Genomic DNA, 26,204 nt, shown 5'->3' with positions numbered 1-26,204 from the left:
TGTTCGTCTGATGGATTAATTGAGATGGTCATTTGGTACTCTCAACCAGGTTTGATAGCTCAGACCCTTTTGTTGCATGGATTGAAACGCGTAATCTCTTATTTTTTTATTTTTTAGTTGAAATTGTTATTGTTGTTGAAAATGATAATAAAGAAAGGGGATAAAGAAATGCTGCCAAGCTGCATAGTGGAAGCTAGCATGTTTTTGTATCTATCTCTCTTTCCCCTCTTATAAAATGACATAGCTACCCCCATGAGAAAAAGATTTATGGAGGTGCTAACGCATGCTACACTGCTAGACAAGAAACTCAATCCCAAAAGAAGGTTGACTTTGAAGTAGGGTTTAAAAAAAATAGTGAATCGAATCAAGAATGGGTAGATTCATATCCAATCAACATTAACCTTCTACACCAATTCACTTTGATTAATGATTGATTTTGATCTATTTGAATTGTGAATTGGCACTGATAGATTCGAATGCAGATTCCGAGTTCTAAAACCCTAATTTGGATGGGGGAGGGAAGTCAACAAAATTCTAAAAGAAAAAAAGTCAACAAAGTACAACTATCCATTTAATCAGGTAGGCAGAAAATGCCCCCAGTGATTCACTCATAGGATAAATTAGGTTTGGTAGAAATCCACCTTAGTTATAGTCACAATCCACTGGCTTATTTATGATTTTTTCTATATTTGATGGTTTTATTATTGGTATAGCTTTGAGCCTTTATGTTCCAAAAGTTTTCCATAGATAAGGAGTTGAAAAAACTAATAAAGAATATACCCAATTCAATGATTCTAATGAATCCTATTGAATTACTGTATACCATACCATATAGGGTGCTCACTCATATTTTCCTAACATATCTTGTTTGTTGTAGGTTGAAGGACATGACTCTCCAACTCACACTAAGAACTAAAGATATCAAATGGTCTAATTTTTATTTTCTTTAAAAGCTTAATATCCCTCTTTCTTTTGTGTTCCAACTAAATACCTAACCCTCTTTATTATATATATAATATATATATATATATATATATGATGTCTTAAATTATGATTCGTAATGTTTTCAAGTATGTTTTGGGTCGTATAAAAATTCTTTGTTACACTACAATGGTACAGTGATGATTTGAACGACTGAGAGTACCTTAGAGTGTGTGCTCGGGTGTTCTCCGCCACCCAATGCTCACTGCACCGGTGCAATGACCGCAGAGAATGTGGACTTCTTTGAGTCATACTTTTCTATTAACATTTTGGGCAAAAAGAACTTGTCCGGGAGCATGGCTTTTATAATTAGGTATAGTCTCATGCAAAACAACTGATCTGCCCCTATCAAAGATAAAAATCTCATCCTGTTGATACTTCCATGAGCAGAAAACTCTCCCCAAAAGTTCTTTCCATTTTTGCTCTGGATGAAATCAAACATCCTCCATTTAAGAATAAAGAAAAAAGAGAATTTACCGAGAGAGAGAGAGAGAGGGAGAGAGAGAGAGTGGGGGTCATTAAATCCCCAACACGCAACAGCTCAGAGGGATTCACCAGCCTGAAATATTACTACATTCAAATCCTCTCTTCGTTCGCTCTCCCTCCGTTCTACTCTCTCCGTGACCGTGCAACTCTCCTTGCGCTAGTTTAAAATACAAAAGATCAATTTTACTGAAAGTAGTAATTGAGCTCTCTCATGTTGCTCTCTATGCAGAGAAAACTGCATCAGTCAGGGGCATCTTTGTTGTTTCTCACGGACCTGCAAAACCAGACAAGGTAAGATCACGTTCTGTCATTCAAACCCAATAAGAAAAATCTTCTTATACCAAGAAAGGTTTCACTTTTCCTTTTTCCCAACTAACAGATTATCTTGAAAAGTCAAAATTGGGTGTTTCTGGTTCAGCTATAACATGGACTGCATAGAAGCTTCTGAGAATAGTTTGAATCCGCACAGATTTTTGATGACCATTTATTTCAAACAGGTTGGGTTTCAGGTTCTAGTGTGTAGCTTTTGAGGTAGTTGGAAGATTTTCTGCAATTTTTCCTGAGTTGCAGGCTTTTTACCCAGATGGGTCTTTGTTTATTCTGTTCCATTCTGGTTTTCGCCCTCTTCTTCAGGCAATCTGTTTCTCAACAACCCAATACGGATGGGTTCTACGTCCACGATTTCTTTCAGAAAATGGGTAAAGCTAACAACTTCTCTGCTTCTGTGTGTTCATGGCAATGGGTCTTCTGTGATTCCCATCAAGAAAATGTCATTGGGTTAGTGGCTTCTGATTTGGCCCTCTCTGGTTTCATCCCTGATAACACTATTGGAAAGCTCAGCAAGCTTGAATCTTTGGATCTCAGCAACAACAAAATCACTGGATTGTCTTCTGATTTCTGGGGTTTGGGGAGTACTCTGAAGATTCTTAACCTCTCGTATAACCAGATTTCTGGGTCAATTCCGAGTAACGTCGGCAACTTCGGCGCATTACAAAGCCTCGACCTTTCCTTCAACAGCTTATCCGGCGAGCTTCCTGCATCCGTCAGTTCTCTTTTGAGCCTTCAGGTTCTCAAACTTGATCGAAATCGGTTCATTGGTAGCATTCCTTCTGGGGTTCTGAACTGTCAATCTCTGGTCTCTATTGACCTTTCGTTCAATCTCCTGAATGGGACTCTTCCAGATGGTTTTGGTGCTGCGTTTCCAAAGCTCAGAACTGTGAACCTTGCAGGAAATGAGATTCATGGCAAGTCTCAGGATTTTGTTGGACTCCAATCAATCACTTATCTTAATATTTCTGGGAACCTGTTTCAGGGTTCTGTGATTTCTGTGTTTCAGGAGCCACTGCAAGTTATCGACCTTAGCCAGAATCAATTTGAAGGTTACATCTCTCAGGTACACTCCAATTCTAGCTTCAACTGGTCTCATTTGGTTTTTCTTGACATGTCTGTCAATAAATTCAGTGGAACCTTCTTCCAGGATTTGAATAAAGCACAGAATCTCAGGCACCTCAATCTTGCACACAATAGGTTTTCCAAGCAAGAATTCCCACAAATTGGAAAGCTCTCTGCTCTAGAGTATCTTAATCTGTCCCAAACTGGTCTCACAGGGAGAATCCCCCCTGCAATCTCCCAATTGGATGGCTTACGTACGCTAGATCTTTCTGGAAACCATCTCACTGGTCGAATCACTTATCTTGGCATCAACAATCTGGAAGTTCTTGATGTCTCTCAAAACAATTTAACTGGGGAAATCCCATATTCTATGCTTCTGAAACTACCCAAGATGCAGAAATTCAATTTCTCTTACAACAACTTTACACTCTGTGCTTCACAATTCTCTCCTGAGACCCTTGAGTCTGCATTCATTGGGTCACTAAACACCTGCCCCATTGCTGCAAACCCCAATCTCTTCAGAAGAAAAACCACTACACATAATGGACTCAAGCTTGCTCTAGCTATATCACTTGCCCTTATCTGTTTGCTTTTAGGGTTGCTGTGCCTAGCCTTTGGTTGTAGAAGGAAATCTAGAATGTGGGTAGTTAAGCAAGAGGCATACAAAGATGAACAGAACATCTCCGGCCCATTCTCGTTTCAGACTGATTCAACTACTTGGGTTGCTGATGTCAAGCTTGCGACATCAGTCCCCGTAGTAATATTTGAGAAACCTTTGTTGAGCTTCACCTTTGCAGATCTCTTATCCGCAACTTCAAATTTTGATCGGGGGACTCTGTTGGCAGAAGGGAGATTTGGTCCTGTTTATAGAGGATTCCTACCTGGAGGTATCCATGTAGCTGTAAAGGTTTTGGTACATGGATCCACCATGACTGACCATGAAGCTGCAAGGGAGTTCGAATACCTTGGTCGTATAAGACATCCAAATCTTGTTCCCTTGACAGGATATTGTTTAGCTGGAGATCAGAGGATCGCAATCTATGATTACATGGAGAATGGAAATTTGCAGAATTTACTTCATGATCTACCGCTTGGGGTCCAAACAATGGAGGATTGGAGCACAGATACATGGGAAGAAAATAATAATGCAATACAAAATGTTGGATCTGAAGGGATACAGACATCTTGGAGATTTAGGCACAAGATTGCGCTAGGTACAGCACGAGCTCTGGCCTTCCTTCACCATGGTTGCTCCCCTCCGATAATTCACAGAGATGTTAAGGCTAGCAGTGTTTATCTTGATTCAAATTGGGACCCAAGGCTATCAGACTTTGGATTGGCTAAGATTTTTGGCAATGGAGTAGAGGATGAGATGGCTCTTAGTTCACAGGGGTATGCACCTCCAGAATTTTCTCAACCAGAAGAAGCAGGTTCTCCAACACCAAAATCAGATGTGTATGGATTTGGAGTTGTTCTATTCGAATTGATTACAAGGAAGAAACCTATAGGAGATGATTACCCTGATGGACAAGACTCAAATTTAGTGAATTGGGTGCGAGCACTAGTCAGAAAGAACCAAGGTTTAAGTGCAATAGATCCAAAAATTCGAGGCTTGGGGCCAGAAACCCAGATGGAAGAGGCTCTAAGAATTGGGTATTTATGCACAGCTAACCTTCCATCAAAGAGGCCAAGTATGCATCAGATAGTAGGGCTCCTTAAAGACATTGAGCCCGTCTAGCACCAGTGATGGAGAAACAAAAGAAAGCTGCTTAATTGGTTTCTTTCCTTTTCATGTTTTCCTCTGATCTTTTCACAAGAGTTTCCTTATGCTGGCATGGGAGGATATGTACAGTACCCCTGAGAATTTGCTTTGAACTTGGGTTCCCCCCTCCCTCCCCCTTTTTTGTTTCTTTTTATGTTTTTCCCCACACATTGATGTTAGCATTGAAACTTAAAAATTTCACAGTATACACAGAGTTTGATCCTTAAGATGTCATTGCGCTTATAATCTTACTTTTTTAGCTCCCATCTTTCTTTCCATGGATAGAGAGACACTAAATGCTACCATTCTTTGGATCTACATATAGTGAATGAATATGAACTGTTTTGGTACCTTCCCAGCGCTGTGGAAGTAATACTTTCAGCTTTTGCTAGTAGCTGGTGCTCTCTCTCTCTCTCTCTCTCTCTCTCCCTCTCTGTGTGTGCTTTTTCATGGCACGTGTGAAGGGAAATATGGAGTGGTGGTGATAATCACCATAGTGGATGCTATAATATGGACCACCATTGCATTTCTTAGCACACTTACCTTGTGGGGCATGCAATGACTTTGAATGTGCCAAGCCAAGCCTGCTTGAGTAGTTGCAGTCAAGCATAATTACAACCACCAATTTTCTCTTCCCCTCACATGTGCACCTACTAAAACCTAAAATTTCTTTTGATGCTCTTCCAATCTTTTGACTTTAACAACCAAAATCGATACTAAGCAATCTCATACCCACATCAAAATCCCAAGGATTAAGAAAAAGGATCACATGAAGCTGGAATATATGAATGGTATGTGTAGGCCATTCAAAACCTTGCAGTATATGTCAGCCTAATAAACCATTTGTTTCAATCTGATTGCAATGAATGTCGGCTTTCATTGATTTGTAGACATTGAAATAAAGGCAATTTCTATTAGTCAATGTGACGAAATGAGTGGTGATGTGGGATGCTATGGGTAGACTCCGTTTCAGGTTTTTTAGGTGACTATTTTTTTGGGGGTTAGGATTCTTCCTGTCTACGGCAATGTCGAAGGGAGGGTTTTCTTTCCCCTTGTGAGTGTGGAAAAACAAATGTTGGAATTATGAGCTTCATTAATTATTCGGATTGATTAAATAAGGTGAGAGCCAAATTACATAATCGGTTGAGTCTACTTTCCAGTTTAGGGATACATTGGCTCAACCCATTGTGGTTTTGGGTTTTGGGTCAAGAAAGTATTATATATATATACTAGTTCCTACAACCATCATTCACTCTTCCTCATTTTACCACAAAAGTAAGAGAACTCAAGGAAGTCTAAGGGGTTATAGAAGATTCATAGCTAAGAGAAGGGAACTGTAAAGAACTGCATTGATTTCGTCTTCACCATAAGAGGTGCAAAGTATATATTGATTTCCATTGAGTTTCATCAAATTATGTTTTTGGTTTCCTCTGGGTGGTTTCCTCTATAAGGGTTTCATACTTGAACCCATAAGTTTTTCTAACAAGTGGCATCGAAGTATACCACATAGGACAAGAACCGATACAATTTTTGTATTCTTGGATCATATTCATGAATATATCATGATATTGTTTTGAACCATTGTTATTGATACCCTAGTTTTTTATCTAGAGTTTCAATCTTATTTTCTCAAGTCTTGCTTCTCCCATGTTATTTGATTAATAAAAAAAAACTGTAAATAAGTTACAGGTGGCAGTTAGGAGGAAGAAAGAAATGAAATAAAGGTAGGGTTTTAGAAATCCAAATATTAAAATACACTTGTCCCCTCAGGTTTTGAGTTATGGGTCAATTAAAATCATGGGCTGAATCTACTTATTAAATAATTCCGTAATGGGCTAAACTTATATTAAGTCATGGGTTGGGCCTACTTTTTAAGTAATTAGGTTATGGGCTGGATCTATTTCTTAAGTGATTCAGTAATGGACTTAAGTCATATTAAGTCATGGTTGGCCCATTGATAGATTTAAAACAAAATAAATCCCTTTAGGGGTCTACTTGAACGGTAGGCCAACCCTAAATGGTTCTACCGAACTGGGCCATGGGTGAACCAATTGAGCCAGATCAAGCCGGATGCCCGACCCGTTAAGCTGGAAATTTGACCCAATCGGGTTTTCCAACGACTCACCGAAAAAATCTGGTCGCGTTGACCGAAAAGGTAAGAAAAAAAAAAACTTAAGGCCTATTTGTTTATTTCATTAATAAATTGTGAGGTAAAGGCCTGTTTGCCTATAACTTGTAAGAAAATGGCACTAATGATCTGTTTGTTTGTATCTTAAAGACAAGGGCCCCTAAGGGGCTGTTTGTTTATCCCTTATTTGTATAGTGACTTAAGAGCTTGTTTGGATTCTAGTGGTTTTTTTATTTTAATATAAACTATCATAATGAGTGGGTGTAAAAATCTACATATAAGTGTTCTTCTCAGCCTTATCATGAACGATGAATTCTTTGTCTATAGGTGCAAGTAGTTCCTAAGCACTCTCAGTCAAAATGACAAATTTCTAAGTGGTATTCTTCATAGTATTTTTCATGGCCATAAAAAATAACTAGTTTAACTCCTCCCACTTTTCATAATGGGCTTTAGCTTTAGTGGAGCAATCAACCACTTGTTTGGGAGGCTCATCAACTCTTGTGTCCATTCTATAATAGCTAGAAAAACATTAAAGGATTTGTTTGTTCCTCAAAATTAAAATCATTCAAATTTTAATGAAAGAAAATTGGGAAGTCATAGTTGGCAAACATAATCACAAATTTTTACCAAAACATACAATATGCAAGAATAAGAGGCATATTAACATCTCAACAATCAAATATAAATAGCTATGAATAATTGAAATTAATTAGATTTATTTCAGTCTTGTTTTCAAGAATGGGACGATGGAGTTAGTAGAGAAGAAGAATATGTGGGTCGTGCATATTTTTCTATTTGAAAAATAATACAATTTTGAAGAGGGGGTTGCCGATTGTGACTTGCACACGTCATTTAAACATGACATGTGAGAAGGGAAATTCTTGCCTCATGTGGGTAGAGGATCCAGACTATAATAATAGGAAGACACAAAGCCAGAAAAGGTTCTGCATCATCGTGGTGATCGTAAAACACATAATGGATTCTTTCAAATGCAAGGTGAGATGTTTGAAATAACACCGTTCCAAAAATTTTGTCACCAGCGGTAGCAAGACAAGAACCTCTAAAACTGTAAAGCTCAAAACATCAACTCTCATATTTTAAGTGAGACCGACCAAATAAAGACTTATTTGTCATGGCAAGAGCCCATCCTTTGCCGTATGGTCTCCTCAACTACAATCCATCGAAAATAGTCAATGGCAGTTCCATAATCTTAGAACCTAACCTACTAAATGAAAGCTTAATCACTAAAATTATTAAAACTCACAGACTTTGACTGCTACAAAATGCTCATGAGTTTGACTTAGGTGTAAACAATAAGATGGACTATTTCAATATTTGACGAGAAATATCCCAACCTAAGCCTATAAAATTGATCTACTGTAGACCCTATCAGTCAATGTGGCACATTCCCAATTTAACAATCATCAAAGTGGATACATTCTCATTATGGTAGTTTTGTACTTCTAACCAATAATAAAAATAGAAAACATCCTCAATATGGAAATTTCCAAATATGGCAACATGCTAAATATGGTAATTCATAAACATTTTATTCATGATAGCAAATAAATATGAAATATATTATCGTAAACATAATGCATTAGATGTAAGAGATCATGTTACAAGTATGGAATTTTGGCCTAAAAGACTTTAATATCTAATACAAACATTAGTCCAAAAACAATAAAGCCTTAGAATTTTTTTAATTTAAAAATTTATTAGCTAATAAGGTACATGAGTCAAATAACTTACTTAAGTACAATAATAAGCCCTTAACGAATAAAAGTAATATGCTTACCAAAAAAAATGAAAAATGCAATATAAGCTTATAAATAATAATGATAAAAATATGGGGGGTCACAAAACCTTCACTGGAGAAGTACAACAAAGTGAAATGAACCCGTTTAACTGCTGTTCCGAGCTTTCTAACTATGCAGATTGATTGACTTCAACAAGAATCAAGAGAGTTCCCTCATAAGACCTCTACAACTCCGACCTCTGCAAGTATAATCACTATAACCTTGCTTCATCAAGTTTCTCTCTAGTTTTTTTCTTTCTTCTATCCTCTAGCTTCTTCCTCCACTACCTGGTCTTAGCCAGCGGTTCTCCCATCTACCCATTTGAGCATCTCTACCCACAGAAGAGTTTGTCGGTGATCCTATTAGGTGTTTTTCTTTCCCTACATTACCCCTCTTGTGAGTCAGGTTATCCTCATATTCTCTACCCCTATTTCACTCTCTAATTCATCCCAACTCATTACCCATTTATTACTCAAACCCTCAAACGTCTACTCTAATTAAACACACACCCACCACTTCAAATCTACCTTCTCACTTCTTCATACACTACATCCATACGAGCAATGCCTAACCCATTACTTCCCAATCCGCTACAGTCTTCATCCATTCTACTCTTCAATGTCTGAACCTCCTACTTTTGATCCAGCCGAAGCATACTAATCTTATCAGTTTTCTATGCGCCGTGAAGGCTAACAAAGCTCCTCTATATAGAAGGAAGACGATGTTTCTACTGTCAACTCCTCCTGACTGACTTTGATCAATCTTACTGCTGTGCAAATATGTTTTTTTGCTCTGTGCGGCAACCGACGTACATTGAAGACCAACAAAGCTCCTCTATGTAGAAGGAAGACAATGTTTCTGCTGTCAACACCCAATGACTGATTTTGATCAGTTTTGCCTCTGTGCAAACCGTCTTCTATGGTCTGTGGTCACACTCCCATCTTGTGATTCAACTCTGTTGAAGGCCCTACTGTATGCTATAGGTGATACTAATGGAGACGACCTGAGTTTATTGATCAACTTCAACCTGCTCCATCTAATCCAAATATCATCCTCAATAGATCAAGTGAAAATAGGATAGCGAAGGTAAATAGTCTGATTCATAACAATTCTTGGAAAGAAGATCTTTCGGGATCAACCTTTCATGCAAATACTGTCAGAGAAATATCAAAAATCAATCAAACACCCCAAGATGACAGATGGATGTGCATCCTAAACACTAATTGGATGTATTCCACCAAGGCCAGGGTGAAATTTCTCACCACCTGTCTGGGTTCCCAAAGATCAAATCATGCCCTAAACAAAAAATGGTGGAAACTACTTTGGAAATTGAATATCCATCCAAAATTCAAGACATTTCTTTGGAAAATATCACACAACAGCATCCCTGTCAAAACACTGATAAGAAAATGGATGGATATAGACACCTCCTGTGTCTTCTGTAACCAACATGAAGAAACTACACCCCACCTTTTCTTCTTGTGTGATTTCTCGTCATATATTTGGATGGCCAGACCACTGGGTTTGTGTCTTCAAACCTTAAATCCAACATCTTTTGAACAAGTAGTCAATTTTGTTCTCAATAATAATATACTTCCCAAATCAAAATTGGTATGATTTTTTTAATATTTTTACTATCACTTTATGTTGTATATGGAAACATCAGAATAAAATAATTGCGTCAAGTACAAATCCAAACTCTTCACTTGTATTGACAAATATAAACAACTAGATTAATGATCTCAAACTATATCCCATATATTTTAGTAACTCCACTTTATGTAATATAGATGGTCCAACCAGCTTGAGTGCATGTTTTCATAATCCTTTTTTGACATCCCAATTTTGATTTGTGCTGGTGCTACTAATATTTTAAACTCAACCTCAGGGTGGGCGTATGGAATACTTCTCCGGGGTAAATTTAGGCTGATCAACATAATTCTACTACAACTACTCAAAGAGAAGAGGTCAAGGCAGAAGGAATCTTGGCAGGTATGAAGATGCCGGGCCACAAGGGATGGAAGATAAAAGAAGTCTAGTTCTCGGAAAAAAAACTACTTCAACTTCTTCCAAGACCAAATGGAGGTGCATGGCCAATGCTACATCTTACTACTTTTTTGCAAATTAAGAATCTCTCAAACACTATAGCTTTCTATTGTAAATATATAATTGCCCACCTATGCATCAGCTACTGTCTATAATCCTCTCAGAAAGAACCTCTCAAGTATACGTAAATAATGTAACTATGTAATTCTGACTATTTTTAGTTTTTTCTCTTTTAAATAATAATAATAATAATAATAATAATAATAATAATAATAATAATAATGGCAAGAAAAAGCTATCACCTGGCGCAGGTACATGTTAGTGGGTGTGGCTAATAGGATGGCATGCGGGAGCATCTTCTGAACGGGGTAGCGTGATCTTTTTTCACCTGTTGTGTCTACACATAGAGACATGTTAGAAGATAGTATTCCACTAAAACCCAAATGGACTCATTTAACTAAAGTGGTCTATTTTAATTCATTGAATTTCCGATGAATTTCACTTTACATAATCTTTATATGACATAAATTCAAAAACATATTACATAAATTAATGTTTTTTTCATATTTTGAATTATCATAAGTGTCAAAAATTCATAAATAAGCTATAGGTCGTGTTTGGTGATGAGACCAAGTCATAGACTACATAGCACTAAAGAGAACATCAAAATAACTCGGGTTAGATAAGAAAATTTACAAAAACACCAAATTTATGCCGTATGAAGTTAAACAAACAATATATAGACAATATTAGATTTATGTGTCACCCACAAGAGGACAGAATTCCAATCAAATCTATCAAAAAATACAATCAAGGGTCACAAGTCTAAGATTTAAGAAATCCAAAACAAGCCCATTCTGGCCCATCTGGCATCTGGAGCAGTCCATTCCACATCAAATTGGATAAAAAAATGAAGATATTTTCTTATACTTCCATGAAATTAAAGAAGATTATGATTAATGCCAAGATGTGTTCATGCTAAAGAACAAAAAAAGGTTAGTGAAGTAGCTATTGTGGGAATCCCAATGAAAACCTTTATAGGCCTTATTATTAAAATTGATTCATCTACATCCTTTGAGGTTAGTGCTCCACAAACCACCCTCCATTATTGTTGGGAAAAGAAGGGAAGAGGTATGTAGTAACCATTAACAGACAAGTGTGTGTATATATATATATATATATATATCTGCCTCCAGCGAGTTTGGGAATGGCTTTGGTTCGAGTTACTTCTAATTCTTACTCGGTGCAAATCATTATCAATCCTTCTAGGATGTTAACGTTTGGATAAACACATTCTATCAAATTTAACTTTATAATGAATAATTAAAATCATTCTGTCATATGGGTTGTGACATTTTTCATTAGAAAAAAAAAGCATGTGACAAATGGTATCCATTATTTGGGTCTTTTGAAAAGTATGCCTGCAGCAAATACGTGGTTAAGAAATTAATTCTTTATATATATATATATATATATATATAAATCAATAATGTACAATTATAAAAAAAAAATTATGTAGTTCATAATCTCTATGAAAAAAATAGTTTTAATACCAGGGAGATGATCATAGACATAGACATGCATAGGTTTATATCTAGAAAAATCAATCCCTTCTTATAGGCTCTCCACATAGCATGCATGTGAGTCTTGTCTATTCTCTTTTCCCCACACAACTTTAAATTTTCTTGTCATGCATTTAATCGACCAGTGCCGACTATTTATAGAATGAAGATAGGAATTGAAATAAAGTCTTTTTTGATAAGGAAAAGATATTAGAATCAAGTCCACACATATATAATATTATCAAACTAATTAAAGTGTGCACAGCCATTCCTAGATTCATATATGAAGATACAGTGTTCATTGATTTGATTTAAAAATCTCACCGACCCAAGCCATCATTAGTTCATTGGGATGGATGCAAACACTTTTTTTTTTTTTCTAATGGAAATGAAAACACTTTGTTGTTTAAAAGAGCAACACAGATCAACCTCTAGTAGTACTTTTTATCCACCCCTAAGAAAAAACCTAGTAGTAATACCTAAAGTATATGGGAACAAATGGGAGAGGTGAGACGAACTGAAAGATTCTGGTTATAATGCCACGATATTTGTCACTAAATTAAAGAGTTACGGTTTATCTTATTGATCCGTCAGAATCGGGGATTTGAAAAATTGGTGAATTGAATCGAGAATGGCTTGATTGATATCGTAATTGATGGTTACCAATTTCAATTTCCGATGAGTTGAACTGGCTGATTTCTTGTCAAAAATAGGAAATAATAAGTTTTTTTAGACGGATTCAAGCCAATTCCAATCCAGATCGTATCAGAATTGACAGTAACCGCTTAAGTTATTGATTAGGAGTTTCAAAACCCTGATTGGAATGGTAGTAATAAGTTGGCCTTCCCACAGCCGATAGGTTGAGAGCAAGAGGGAGAAAAGAATAAGGAACTGACTAGAAAAAAAATGCAAATAAATCAGTCCAATTCTCAAGCGAGATGAGAAAGTGAAGTATCCCTGGGAGTTTCTTAAAAAATAAATAAATAAATAAAAATCCTGGGAGAAAAATAATTTGAAAAAAAAAAACTATTATTTTTGTTTACATCCACGCTTAAAGTAGTGCTGCTAGCGTGCGTGTGGCATGCTTTGGCACCATGTTATCATTATTTTTTAATTCAATGTGATACATGTATTATTTCGGCTGCATTTAATAGTCATCAGTTTTTTTGTTCTTACTTATGGAAATGAGAAAACGGAATCTTCTGTCTAGTGTCTGTTGTTCTTTTTTTTTTTTTTTTAATAAGAAAACATGATAAAAAAAAAAAGGGCAGAAACAAAGAAATGCCAACATTTGAGTTTCGTTTTGAAACGAAACTTTGACATAAAAATAAAAAATTCAAATTTTGCCTCGAAACGTTATTTCTAGAATAAAATGACTACCAAACACATCAAATGTCCCCTATGCTTGCAACATTTCTAATATTTTCCAATTAATGAGGAATGTACTATCACTCCCCTACACTAAGCCTATATTTACTAGGATTATCTTAGCTTTTACTTCTTTTTTTTTTTCTAATACGCCCCCTGCTTGTAGACTTTTACATCTCTTTCTCCCCTGCTATTTCTAAATACCCAGTTTACACCTCCTTTTCACATATAACCTATTAAACTTTTTTTTTTTAATTGATTGATTCAAATTGATTTGGAATGAAAATCAAAACTTTACATGAGTCCAATTCCTCCATTAGAGGGTGATGAGTTCCCCTAAATTTAAATCTCTTTTCATTGTGGAAGGATTAAGAGATTTGTATCGGTATTGGTTGAGAATGATACAAATCCAATACTTTTATCAAATTTTTTTATAATTTTTTTAATCCCTAAAACCATGTGTCGCAATGTTAATGGAAAATGTAACATCAAAATTCGATATCGATCCAAATTGGTATCGATTGCCAATACCAATAAAAAAAAAAATAGATTACTAAACTCGTGATGATGGGTGAGACAAAAGAAATAAATAAACAATAACTTTGATGATGGATAAGAAAATAATAATAATAAATAAATAAATAATATCTTTAATTGACTCAATGCTAATGCATTTAAAAAAAAAAATCAAAGATAAAATAGAAAAATAACGATATGGGGGCTGATGAGGAGTTTGAGTTTCAGCAAAAAAAGTAATATTTAAATCAAGTAATAATAGAAGGTCAAAGCCGTTAACTATTTTCTTAGATTAGTAAAAGTATATTTTGAACCAAAAAAATTGATAAAGTTTAATGAGTTATAAGTGAAATGGAGGGGTAATCTAGGTATTTAAAAAGAGAGTGGGAGAAAGAGATGTAAAACTCCAAAAGTAGGGGAGTATCAGAAAGAAAGCAAAAGGTAAAGAAGTTTTAGTAAATATAGGTCAAATGTAGGGGCGTGATAGTAAATTCCCCCAATTAATTGATTTTATCTCAATAATTACAACTCCACTCACCACCTGCCACAAACCCACCCACCCTCGCCTCACTACTCTCAGTTGAGTCCTTCACTAGCATTTTTTCTGGTGCGTGACAGAGCATAAAATGTCGCACAACCAGAAAACCTTGGATTCCTTCTGTTGCTCAGTGGAGCATTTTGTTGATGATGATAAAAATGTTAGTGCTCTGGAAACACAAAACCCAGAAGAGATGTTAGTACTATTAAGTGTCTTTTCCAATATCCAAGCCTATCAAGAATTTCTAGTTAAACCGGTAATTTAGAAGTATCCAACTCATTTCGTCTCTAGTTTCTACCTCCTATATCTGTATTAACTGTGAATAGTGTGATACACTTAAAACAAGCCAAAATTAGTTCCATAGATGCATTACCCCATTACTAGTGGCTGTTGTGTTTGTTGAACATCCATACCATATCCATACCTAGGCCCATCTCAGCCGTTGGATGCTCATCGCTCGCTGCAGAAGATGTGAACTCGTCATAATCGAGAATCCTGTGCAGAAATGGTATTCTCTCTGTCCTTAATTTTGTAAGCTTAACACTGGCAACTCATGGGGTAATGATCACCAAAGTGGAGGTCTATGGGTGCTTATTAGGATTCTCATGGTCAAGTCTGTTTTGCAATTTTTAAGAAAGCTGTGTTTCTTTCCATTCTGGTTGGAGAGACTATGGCTTTAATGGTGGAATCTGATTGCCACGAGCTCGTTTTATACTTGACAAGTAAAACACCATACATTAGGCTACTGATTCAGCTAATCGTTGGATGATATTTTATGTATGTTATCATATTTTAGGGCTTGTTCTTTTCATTGTATTCTTAGGGAGATTAATACTATTACTGTCTTTTTTATTAGAAAACCTTGTTGGTTACATGTATGACAGTTTAGTTCCACTCCACTCTATGGTTGGAGGAACCTCCAGACTCAACAACTGTGTACCCTACACGTTCTATTTTGTTCTACCACAAAAAACATAGAAATGTAACAAATTCTCCCCTTCTTCTCCCCACAACTAATTAATATTATGACCCAACTGCCAATCCTTGCTTCTCATATACGAGATACTAGTCTTAGAAGATTCAAGAAGAACCTAGGATGCAATTGTTGATAAGAAATCAATGAATGGGGAAGATAAAAAAAAATAAAAAATAAAAAATAAAATTTGGAGAGCTATGATCAAATGCCTTCCCACCCAAGACTTTTTTATGCATAGAAATATTTTAATTAGAAAATCCTGCTTTTCTAAAATTCTTTTGAACGCCTTGAGCATTTATTTTTCGAATGTTCTTTCTCAGAGTCTATTTGGACAACTATCTTTTGAATTAGGATGTGTTTGGTTACATAATTCTATAGAAGATCTTTCTAGTGAAACACAATTCTCTCTCTCTTTTTTTTTTTTAATTTTTTTTTTTTATTTTTAAATTGTTTGGTTGTTTTTTGAGTTGCTTCTACTTAGAAATACTAATTCATTTGAAACTCCTTGTACAGCTAAATGTGGTTCATCTGAGAAATAAGGTAAATAGCAAAACTCATATTTGACACAAATAATCCTAGCCCTCATATATATAGACCATGTTAAGTGGTGATTCAAAAGAATCACAAATATTGGGACTGATTTCTTCTTCCTCCCATCAAAGCTCAAGACCACCCACAACCAGACCTCCTTGCTCTCCCATGGCATCTCTGCTGCACATTGGATTTAGAGTTGCAGTCTCGGCTTTTTGAGTTTTGGATTCGCCTTTGCCTTCGGCAAGCTCATTGTAACTCTGTGACTTGATCTTCTTCTTTTATTTGAAGGTTTTCTGAATCATTTAGGGCATAACCCTACAGCGCAAAAATATTTGATCACTCCTTGTATTCGACTATTAGTTGGGCCAATTAACAAGTATCAGGGATGATTCTCTTCTCTTCGGTTCTATAATTTTTTCCTAAATTCATTCTTTTCAGTGTCTCAATCGGGAATTTTGGGTTTGTAATGTACTGAGAAATTTTATTTTAGGGTTTTTTTTTAGTAATTTTATTTTTGTTGAAACTGAATGTTCGGTTATAAATATATAGTAGACCTGATGGATCATATCTTTTGTGCTGTCTCAATCAGGAATTTATTTTTTTCATTGTCTTGTTTCATCTTAGCGATCAATCTCTTGTTTATATTCTTTTGATTCTACATATTGCAATGGTGTTATGCCTATGTGATGGATCGATTTAATACTCTTTCTAATTATCGAATTCTTTTGATTGCTTTTCAATTTTTTTTTATTTAAAATTGAGTTGTGCAGGGACCACAGAGTCATCTTTCCATCGTACTAACCACATTTGCTTGTAATTGCAAATCCTTCTACAATCCTTATTAATTAGACAATTGTTGTTGTATTCTTATAGAGGGAAGAGGATGTGAGAGAAGTGTTCGGTTGGGTTTCTCTTCTTGTGGATGATGGCCTAAGTATGCTCACATTTTTTAGGTGAAGCCCATCTTTGTTTGAGGCCCATAAGGAGGGCATTTTTGTCACAAGAGTATTGATGAGGATTTACTCATTTAACCTTATTCGTATAATAGGGTTTAAATGAAAGCAAAAAAGAGTGAGAGTGTTGCTATTGGCAAAACTTGGAGAAGAAGAAAAAGAGAAGGAGCAGAAAATTTTTTGGGTTAGTGAACAGTTCGCAGTCATCTTCAAGAACTCGATCGGATAGCTATCCATGGTCCGATTGAGCTGATATTTTGATAGCAGCTTTGAACACAATGGCGTTCATTCTGTATGGTGTGATTGTCATTTGGAGTTTCTTAACATAATTTTCTAGAAACGTTTTTGTTACCCTTGTTTTGGTGAGATCTCTCTAATTTCTTCCTCTTTCTTTTGGGATTTTATCTTATTGATGATGTATGCCAAGGATATGTTATTCTTGATGTTTTGGATGATTGTATTCCTCTAATTTCAGTTAGAGAAGATTCTTGTGTATTCCCATTATTTAGAGATAGTGGATTTTTGTGGATTATAGTCCTGTGGTTTTTACTCTTCTCATTGGGGAGGTTTTTCACGTTAAATTGTTGGTGTTGATGTGTGTTTGTTTCTATGGTGGATTTGTTCACTAATTTATGCATTTAGTTGCTTTCTTGAGAGCTTAATTATTGCACATATGATGTATGATAAATTGCTCCATCAAACTCTACTTAATTGTTTTCTATTAGGTTCACCCAAGAGGGGAAGAATTTATTTCGTGTTTTGTTAACCGGGTACATCTCTCGGTTAGTCCCGTTTCTCCCCATCAAGAAGATTGGTTTGATTTTTGAGAGGGGACAAGATCTGTAGTATATCAGCAATCAAGCGTGTTTCATTCATTTAATAGTAGGATTGATGGTAGAGATTAAAGATCGGAGAACAACTGAATACTAATGGTTGTGACATTGACCATTTGTAATTGGACTAATGTTTGCCTTAGATAATAGAACTAGAACAGATGCCAAGACACTACCAAAATAGTTGCCCCTTCTTCAATTTAGGACCTATGTTAGGGAAAACAATAGAGAGCTAACGCAAGGGGTGAGGAAAAAATGCAAAATCTCAGTTCTGTTTCACAAGACTTGTGGACTTACCCAGCATTTGATTCATCAAAATAATAACATTGAAAGAAATTTGGTTTGTGTGATCATGTCGGATGATCAAATTATCCAAACCTCCCATTCCACTTCAGATGATCTAATCTCACCAGTTTGGTCTATCAGGTTATAAGCTATATTTTTTTTTTAATGAAAAGAAAAGAAAAATAAAATTGACAGAGGATAGTTACCAACATCCATAAACATGATTAGTATTAGTAGTAATCATCCTGACCTTTCTGAATCTAGCCTCCCTGATTAACACATAAGCCATACTTGCAAAGTTCTCAGATTGTTTTTTTTTTTTCCCATAATAACAGAATTAAAATAGTGAAATAGTATTGAATACCAAACAATAGTTGGAAATATTCCCATGGGCATATCAGATTGGCTTGCTTTGGAACCATCTAAACCAAGTCTTATGAATCTACCATCAATAGGTCTCTCTCTCTCTCTCTCTCTCTCTCTCTCTCTCTCTCTCTCTCTCTCTCTCTCTCTCTCTCTCTCTCTCTCTCTCTCTCACTCACACACACACACACACACACACACATACACACACACAGAGATTAGGGTAACCAAACAGTTTTTTAGCACTAATTCTATAGAATCAGTCTCACAAATTTAGGTTAACCAAACAGTTTTTAGGTATATTTACGTAACATATTTATGGGTAACAAAACAATTTTTTGAAAAATCTAAAAAAAAAAAAAAAAAAAATCAACAGAAACACTGTTTATGAACTCATTGCCAAATCCGAAATAAAACTCCAATGAATTATGTAACCAAACACATCCTTAATCAAATCCCCGAATTATCCTTCCATTTGAATGAGAATAGAGATTGATTTTGAAAACATTTAATAGTAAAACCTCTTGTGACTCTCTTGAAAAGTTGGCTTTTAGTGCCTATATTCATCATATCTGATGGGAAAGGAACAAAGGAAGACGGACAATCACTGCATGCACTTTTTCATAATTGTATTGGTTGTTCTGACACAAGCAAGAATAGATATCTAGCATCTTCTTAGGACCATTTGCTCTTCCCTCCCCTTTAAATTGGTTGTGTCAGCTCTTCCTTTCTATTTTTTCCCCTCCCCAACCCACCCCCCTTTTTTCTTGTATCCCTAGTTTCTTTGACTTGTTTCTTTCTTCTTCCCATGTCCTTGGTTTTGTCTACCCCCATCTCTTAGGGCTTGTTTTTAGCCTTTTCCTCTTGGGCCGACTTTCTTTCACTAAGGTTCTTACCCTTAATTAAACGGAAGGCTTTGTTTGTTATTGTTTTCTTTTCTGTTTAACATATTTTCCTTTCACCCTTGCTACAACCTAAACACCCACCAGCCCCTACCCCCTATTGCTATACCCCCACAACTCACCCCCTTGATGTTGTAGATACCCTAAACTCTAATAGACCATGCCATAAGCAGGATCCAACCTTGACGAATTAGCAGAGCCTCCATAGTCAATAGTGTTGTCGTTGCCAACCTCCAAGTCCGCTGTCCACACCCACCTCTGTTGTGTTCAACTCCTTATATATCAGAGTTTTACACTTGTTCTATTCCTCATATTGTCATAATCTATTGAACTACCAGAATCCCTTGTAGCCCAGCATTCGCACCACCCCAACTTGCATCACCCCAGCCCTACTCTGTCGCCCAGAGAGGCTCTTGGCATCTCATTTGGGGTGGGGTTGTAGAAGATGGGATGGGGTGGTGGTTGGTAGCTTGGAGAGGGTTTTGTAGAAAGGCAGCATGACTTCTGCACCAGCATAGTGACCAATGGGAGCACATATGGAAGTATCAACATTGATAGGATTTTCACGTTTCCTATGGCACAAGGCGGTCATTTCACTTAGGAGTGTCTTAGCTCAGGGACCACACTGCATTTTACAATTCTTTTTTTCTTTTTAATATTTAAAAGAAGGAAAAGAATGACTATTTGGTGCCTGTTGGCGTATAACCTTTGCTAAGACATAAAGGGTGTGAAAAGATCACATTGACCCACACTAAAGATGTTAAGGTACACTCTTTCATTGCCCACTCCCACTGATGTATACCTGCATGGCTGCACTGGGGACGTAGCTAAAAATATTTGAAAAGAAACTTATGAGGCTAATATTGGAAGTAAAAGAAATTGGATTAACATTATCTCAAGCACAAAAAGTAAAAAGTTTTGGGTAGATATATTTTCTCAAAAGTCAAGTACTCGTTTAAAGAAAAAATATAAAATTAGGCAAAAAGTTTGTAGTACGTACGTATAAATAAATTGGGAGAATGTTCTTAAACTAAGAACCGTTGATTTAATCTTATCCAATCTTTGCTATTGAATTGCTAACCTAAAACCGGCTGCAGCCATTATATCTTTCCCCTCCATGCATCTCCATCCTCCTACAACCTTGCCCTTTGCTCTCCATCGTGAACCTGGCAGGCCCTTTTCCCCGTCTTCTCTCCCCTCCCTCTCCCCACCTCATCAATCGAGTTTTTTTTTTTTTCCCTAGTACATCGCTTTTGATTATCCTCTTTAATTATTTGCTTCTAATTGTTATGAGTTTCTTCACTATTATGAGATTTTACTTTTTTTTCTTATTCCATTCGTTTTCAAAGTGCGAATGACTGATTTTTGAGTAAGACGTCTAAGCTCTTTGATCTTTGTTTGGTCTTTAGGAGATGATGACTGCGATGGAATAGGTAGTGTTCCAAAATTATGGATGGTTTCTTTTTTGAAGCCTAATTTGTGAGACTCTTACTAGATCTCAGATGTAGTCTCTGTAATTATGGTAATTTGGTCAGGTTTGCCCTTTCTTCATCCCAATGGCTTTCTTCCAAGTAGGATTCTTCAGTGGTGAGTTTTGGTGAAGACCTCTACATGGTTATGTGACCTACTGGATTTTCTAGACTCAGGAAGAGACGAGTTTCATTAGCAACTCCATTAATGATGTTGCCAATGACATAGCAAATTTGTTGGAAGACTCATTCAATCTTGGCATTGATGAGCAGTGTAGTTTGGAAAGCATTCCTTGCCGCATCCAATAGTCTCGTTAAAAATTACTTATTACTTTAATGGAACCCCACGGAGTGGGAGAGACAGAGCTAGGAAAGGGGATGAGAATGCGTCTTGTGGGTTTGTGGTGGAGGAGAGGGGAGGAAGATGCAGGAATCTGGGGAGAGAGAGAGAGAGAGAGAGAGAGAGAGAGAGAGAGAGAAATCATATTTAATTCGTAATACCTGCGAGAGTGCCATAAAACTCTCACCGTAAAAGCGGGAACTGATTACCATAAAATTCAGTTAAAATTAATTGACAGCTCGGATTACCCCTATACGATCAATATAAGAAATGCTGATAAATAAGCTTGGAGGACATATTACCTAGAAAATAAAACAAAATAGAAGAAGTCGTAACCATAGAAGTTAATGGAATTAATATCTGTACGGCTTAAACACGTGTCATTCAACCAACGCTGTTGCCGGAGAGTAGTCATACTCTTCGTCCAAAGGGGTGATCTGGACTCCAATTGGGGACGTAATGCCTATTAATATCACCAGGAAACCCTGTGTGTGCGTGTGTGAGAGGAAAGCCAAGATACAGAAATGCAGAACCTTGAGAAGGAGAAACCCACCACAGACCAAGTGGTGCTTCACCTTGAACAGCCAAACCCCAAACCCAAACTCTACTTCGAGACAGAGCAGCTCACCAACAACAAAGACGATAAGTCCCCAAACCCAACAAGAACCCACACCCTCCGTCGCCTCAACTTCTCCAAACCCAAATCCCGTTTCGTTGAGATTAATTACCCACCCCCTTCAAAACCCATCCCTGAATCAGATTCACAAGAACACTTCCTTCCCAACGGAAACGACCTCTTATCAACCGATGATGATTCCGATGACGATGATCTCTTGAACGAAGATGAAGAAGATGAAGAAAACAATAAAGGAAAGTACCGAAAGAAGAGAAAGATTGGTAAGAGACTTATAATCGAATGGGTTCTATTTGTGATCATTTTAACTTCCTTGATATGTTCCCTTACCATGAAATCCCTGAAGTACAAAGTCAAGTGGGGTTTAGTGATATGGAAATGGTGTTTGATGGTGATGGTGATCTTCTCCGGCCGCCTTGTCTCTGCATGGTTCGTTGGTCTCCTTGTCTTCCTCATAGAACGCAACTTCTTACTCCGCGAGAAGGTTCTTTACTTTGTCTATGGTCTCCGAAAGAGTGTTCAGAACTGTGTCTGGTTAGGTCTGGTTTTACTTGCATGGACCTTCATGTTCAACCCAGAAGTGGAGAAGGATAAGAAGATCTTGAAAATGGTTTTTAAATCATTAGTTGCAGTTCTAATTGGAGCAACGATCTGGTTAGTGAAGATCGTGTTAGTGAAGATGTTGGCTTCATCATTCCATGTCACTACATTCTTTGATCGAATGAAGGAGAGTGTGTTCAACCATTACATACTAGAGTCACTATCTGGGTCACCCATGGATGAAGAGGAGATAGAGGAAGAGGCTAAGAAGGGAAGATTTAGAAAGTCTAAATCATTACCGGCGAGGTTGAGGGAAGGTGGGAAGAGAGCTATAATGGTGGGGACGAGGTCGAAGAGGTATGGATCAAGAAGGATTGATATGGAGAAACTGAGAAGGCTAACTAGTACTGCATCAGCATTTAACGTGAAAAGGCTAGTGAACTATGTTAGATCGTCTGGGTTGTCGACGATCTCGAGAACCGTTGACGATTTTGCAAACGCTGAGTCGGAGATTACTAGCGAGTGGGAGGCGAGGACCTGCGCGCAACGCATCTTCAAGAACGTTGCCAAACCAGGAGCCAAGTAAGTAGCATGTGGTTTAATTTCTTTATATACTCCATAGTTTATAATATTAAATTGTTTAGGATTTCATAATAGGCACTAAAAGGTTTCTTTACAGACAATTAGAATACGAACACATAGTTCTTATATTGTAATGTTTTTCTTCTGATTTGAGTCTATAGTTGCTAGTATTTTTCTGCACATTGCTAGTTTAGTTGTAGCTCACGCTGATTTACAATCAGCCTGTTCTACGAATCTACAACTCTCTTTATTAAGTGAGACTCCATCTATATCCAACTAGCAACTAGTGGTTATTCTGATTTTTTCATTTTTTGATTTGTTTGATAGCTTACACTAGGCTCCACTTTAGATAGGGTTTTTGGTCAACATCAAGATAGGTCAAGGGCACGTTGGAACGGTCGGTAACTGCTTAATCTCATCCGATTTAGGCTCCTTCCCTTCCGCTACATAGCTGTGCTAGCAGATACTACAAGCCCTTTGTCCCACGCATCTAACAAACTCATGTGGTTCACCGGTTTCGCCGAATACTCTCATTTGTTGAGCGTCGCCGGTTGGGTTTTTTCGCCGGTGACCGGCGAGACCGCTTTTTGAGCTGTCACCTCTAGAGGGTGCGCATTATCTCCATCCATCTTAAGGCGGATTATTTATATTACTTTGTGAGTTACTTTTTCACAATCGTACCAGCACCACTTAGTTGTACAGTAAAAGGTAAGCCTTGTGTACCTCTGGTAAGGCACATAATGGGTCCAAAAGGAAATCTTAAGGAATCCACCCCGATTAAGACATCTTAGCTTCGCTGGATATAACAACAGAAGCGACAGGTATATACCACTACTTAAGACATCAAAGCCGTGCTATATATACAAGCTTGCTTTCCTCGTGTGGGTTTTGAATGGGTCCGGTCTAGCATGAGGTCTTAAGTCTTAACCCTAAACATGGAACCGGTTAACCTTGAGTCTATGTTTTTGGGCTCTAACCAAGCCCATGGGCTGATAACTTCAGCCCAATCATGAAATTTTAAGATGGGTTTTTGATGGGCCTCGAGCTTTTTTTTTTTTTTTTTATTTCTTCCTTTCCTCGAAACTGATTCAGAATTATTGATGAAAACTAGAAAGAGGAGAAAAACCATGCCAAACAGACCGACAACAGTTATAAGTTGTTCGAGTTGGCCAAGTTCCATCGCTAAACAGATAACAAAAATCAAGAGGTAATGGTCCACGAGAGTTCACCCACCAGCTCAGGCCCTCAGGGTCTTAGAGCCCATTTGGTATCATTTCTGTTCCAGAAATGCCGTTTCATGTCAAAAACGAAAATTTCAGTTTCTGTGTCAAAATGCAGTTTTTAAACAAAAAAATAGTGTTTCAAAATTTCAAATTTTTTCTCGGGAACTTTTTTTTTTGTAAAATTTCAGTTTTTTTTTTTCACTTTTTGTTCCAAAAAAACAGAAACGGACCATAAGTGCACCAAACAGAAGATTCCGTTTTTTCGTTCCAATAGAACGAAAAAACTCCAAAAACGTTTTTTTTAGAATGATACCAAACGGAGCCTTCATCATTGTCCCTACAATAGAGTAAAATTATTCCTCCCACTATTCCTGATGCCAGTGCATATCCCAAGATGATGGGATCCATCATTGAAAGAATTCCACCTTCGCTGTGGGTGAAGGAAACTTGATACTAGATCAAAAGTAGGTTCTATACCTTCTTCTGGGGGCCACAATAATTCAAGTAAATATAAGGTCTGTTGGTTTCTTTCTTTCTTTTCGTTTTTTTTTTTTGGAAGATCAATGATGTGAATGACATAATTCCTTTTACATATAATAATAAGATCGTGTTATATGTTCATAGAATCACAAATTAAACAATAAGAAAACAATGACATATACTGTTCATCATCAACTGTGAAGAATTTACGATCATTATATCCTTCTCATACCTTGATCTCCATTGCAACAAGCACAAATACAAGGAATTCTCTAGGTTTCTCCCACTGCTAGCTCCCCTTAATGCTCTGTTGATGATGGCTCCAATAATGAGACGCAACTTAGGGTAGAAGAATACCTAGTCCTATTTATAGAGTTTGTACACCCTCCCATCACGGTGTGCCAGATAGGAATAGAAAATGATTAATTTATGTTAATTAAACAAAGGAATGGGTTTACTGTTTAAAATTCAATACTAAATATAAGATATTGGTATTAACCAATTTCCTAATCAATCTATGGGACAATCATAGAGAATATTCTTACATGCTGACCTAGAAAAAACATAGTACTTGCTTTGGTTACTAGGCAGCAAGACCCTTTGGTTACAAGGACAATATGTACAATTTTGATAAGGATGATGGTTTGCCATTGTAATAACGTAGGATCAAATTCCATCTCTACATAAAGGGGTTGAGTTTGGGGGTTTAAGAATGAGAGTGAAAGATTGAGTTCGGGAAAAAAGGTAATAATGATATAGGGATGTCAACTGATTGAGCATTTTGATCAGGCTTAATCAATCCCCACCAAACACCTTATTTAGTCTAGTCTCGATCTGTTGAACCATTGGCTTCATACCTCGGGTGTTAAGGTGATGATGCATCTTTTGAATTATGGTATGTAGAATTCTTAAAGTGTGTGTGCTCTTTATATCTTATCCAAAAGGTGTGTGCATGTAAAATGATTAATTCTTCACTTTTGGCCTTAGACTTTGACCCAAATCTAATCCTATAAATAATTTTTCAGCTAATGCCAATGAAAAAATTGTAATGATGCGTGGAATAGTATTGATATAATTTAGGCTTTGATATATTCGCAAACAGTAACTCAGCTCCTTTCCAATTCTTAATTATTTAATTCTTGTTTAATTCTTTCTATGTGTGTGATAGATACTTGGACATTTTTTAAAATCAGAGGTTGTGAAAGTTTTTTGAAATTCCATTTTAGCTCTTTAAATGTCTCAAATTTTCACAACTATTGACTTTTTAAAAATGTACAAATTTCGCATAGAGAATTAGATAAAATTGAATAATTAAGAATTGAAAAAGATACAGATCCCTACGAACAATAGTTGGACACTTGCACCTGAAAATGAAAGGAGGAAAGAAAAACACAAGGAACACCACTGTTGAGGTTGATTAAGTTCTTCTATGACCTAACGCATTTTATAGTGCACATCCAACTGTCAGCATCCGAACTCGCATCCTAGCACAGGCACGCATACCCCCCCCCC

General features: G+C 36.7%; 2 protein-coding genes across 6 annotated transcripts in view; both read left to right on the top strand.

The window, feature by feature from the left end:
* The first annotated feature begins 1,361 nt into the window (after positions 1-1,361).
* Positions 1,362-4,848, top strand: LOC122066663 (probable LRR receptor-like serine/threonine-protein kinase At2g24230). 3 transcript variants are annotated; one of them, XM_042630510.1, is made up of 2 exons: positions 1,362-1,758; positions 1,965-4,848. In XM_042630510.1, the coding sequence occupies exon 2, from the start codon at positions 2,051-2,053 to the stop codon at positions 4,595-4,597; it is 2,547 nt and encodes an 848-aa protein (XP_042486444.1). In that variant the 5' UTR covers positions 1,362-1,758; positions 1,965-2,050; the 3' UTR covers positions 4,598-4,848. The 3 variants fall into 3 exon arrangements, with proteins under 3 accessions (XP_042486444.1, XP_042486443.1, XP_042486445.1); XM_042630509.1 differs by having other exon boundaries at positions 1,847-4,848; XM_042630511.1 differs by having other exon boundaries at positions 1,364-2,860; positions 2,945-4,848.
* Positions 4,849-21,725: 16,877 nt separating this feature from the next.
* Positions 21,726-26,204, top strand: part of LOC122066666 (mechanosensitive ion channel protein 10-like) — a 12,650-nt gene continuing 8,171 nt past the window's right edge. The window contains exon 1 of one of the 3 annotated variants that reach the window (XM_042630515.1): positions 21,726-22,744. In XM_042630515.1, the coding sequence (XP_042486449.1) occupies positions 21,758-22,744 (987 nt within the window). In that variant the 5' untranslated portion in view covers positions 21,726-21,757. Of the gene's footprint in view, positions 22,990-26,204 lie in introns of all 3 variants that reach the window. The other 2 variants (XM_042630514.1, XM_042630513.1) reach the window with 2 other exon arrangements.

The sequence above is a fragment of the Macadamia integrifolia genome, unplaced genomic scaffold (genome assembly GCF_013358625.1).
Source record: "Macadamia integrifolia cultivar HAES 741 unplaced genomic scaffold, SCU_Mint_v3 scaffold2519, whole genome shotgun sequence".
NCBI lineage: Eukaryota > Viridiplantae > Streptophyta > Magnoliopsida > Proteales > Proteaceae > Macadamia > Macadamia integrifolia.
This window is presented reverse-complemented; position numbering and strand designations above follow the sequence as displayed.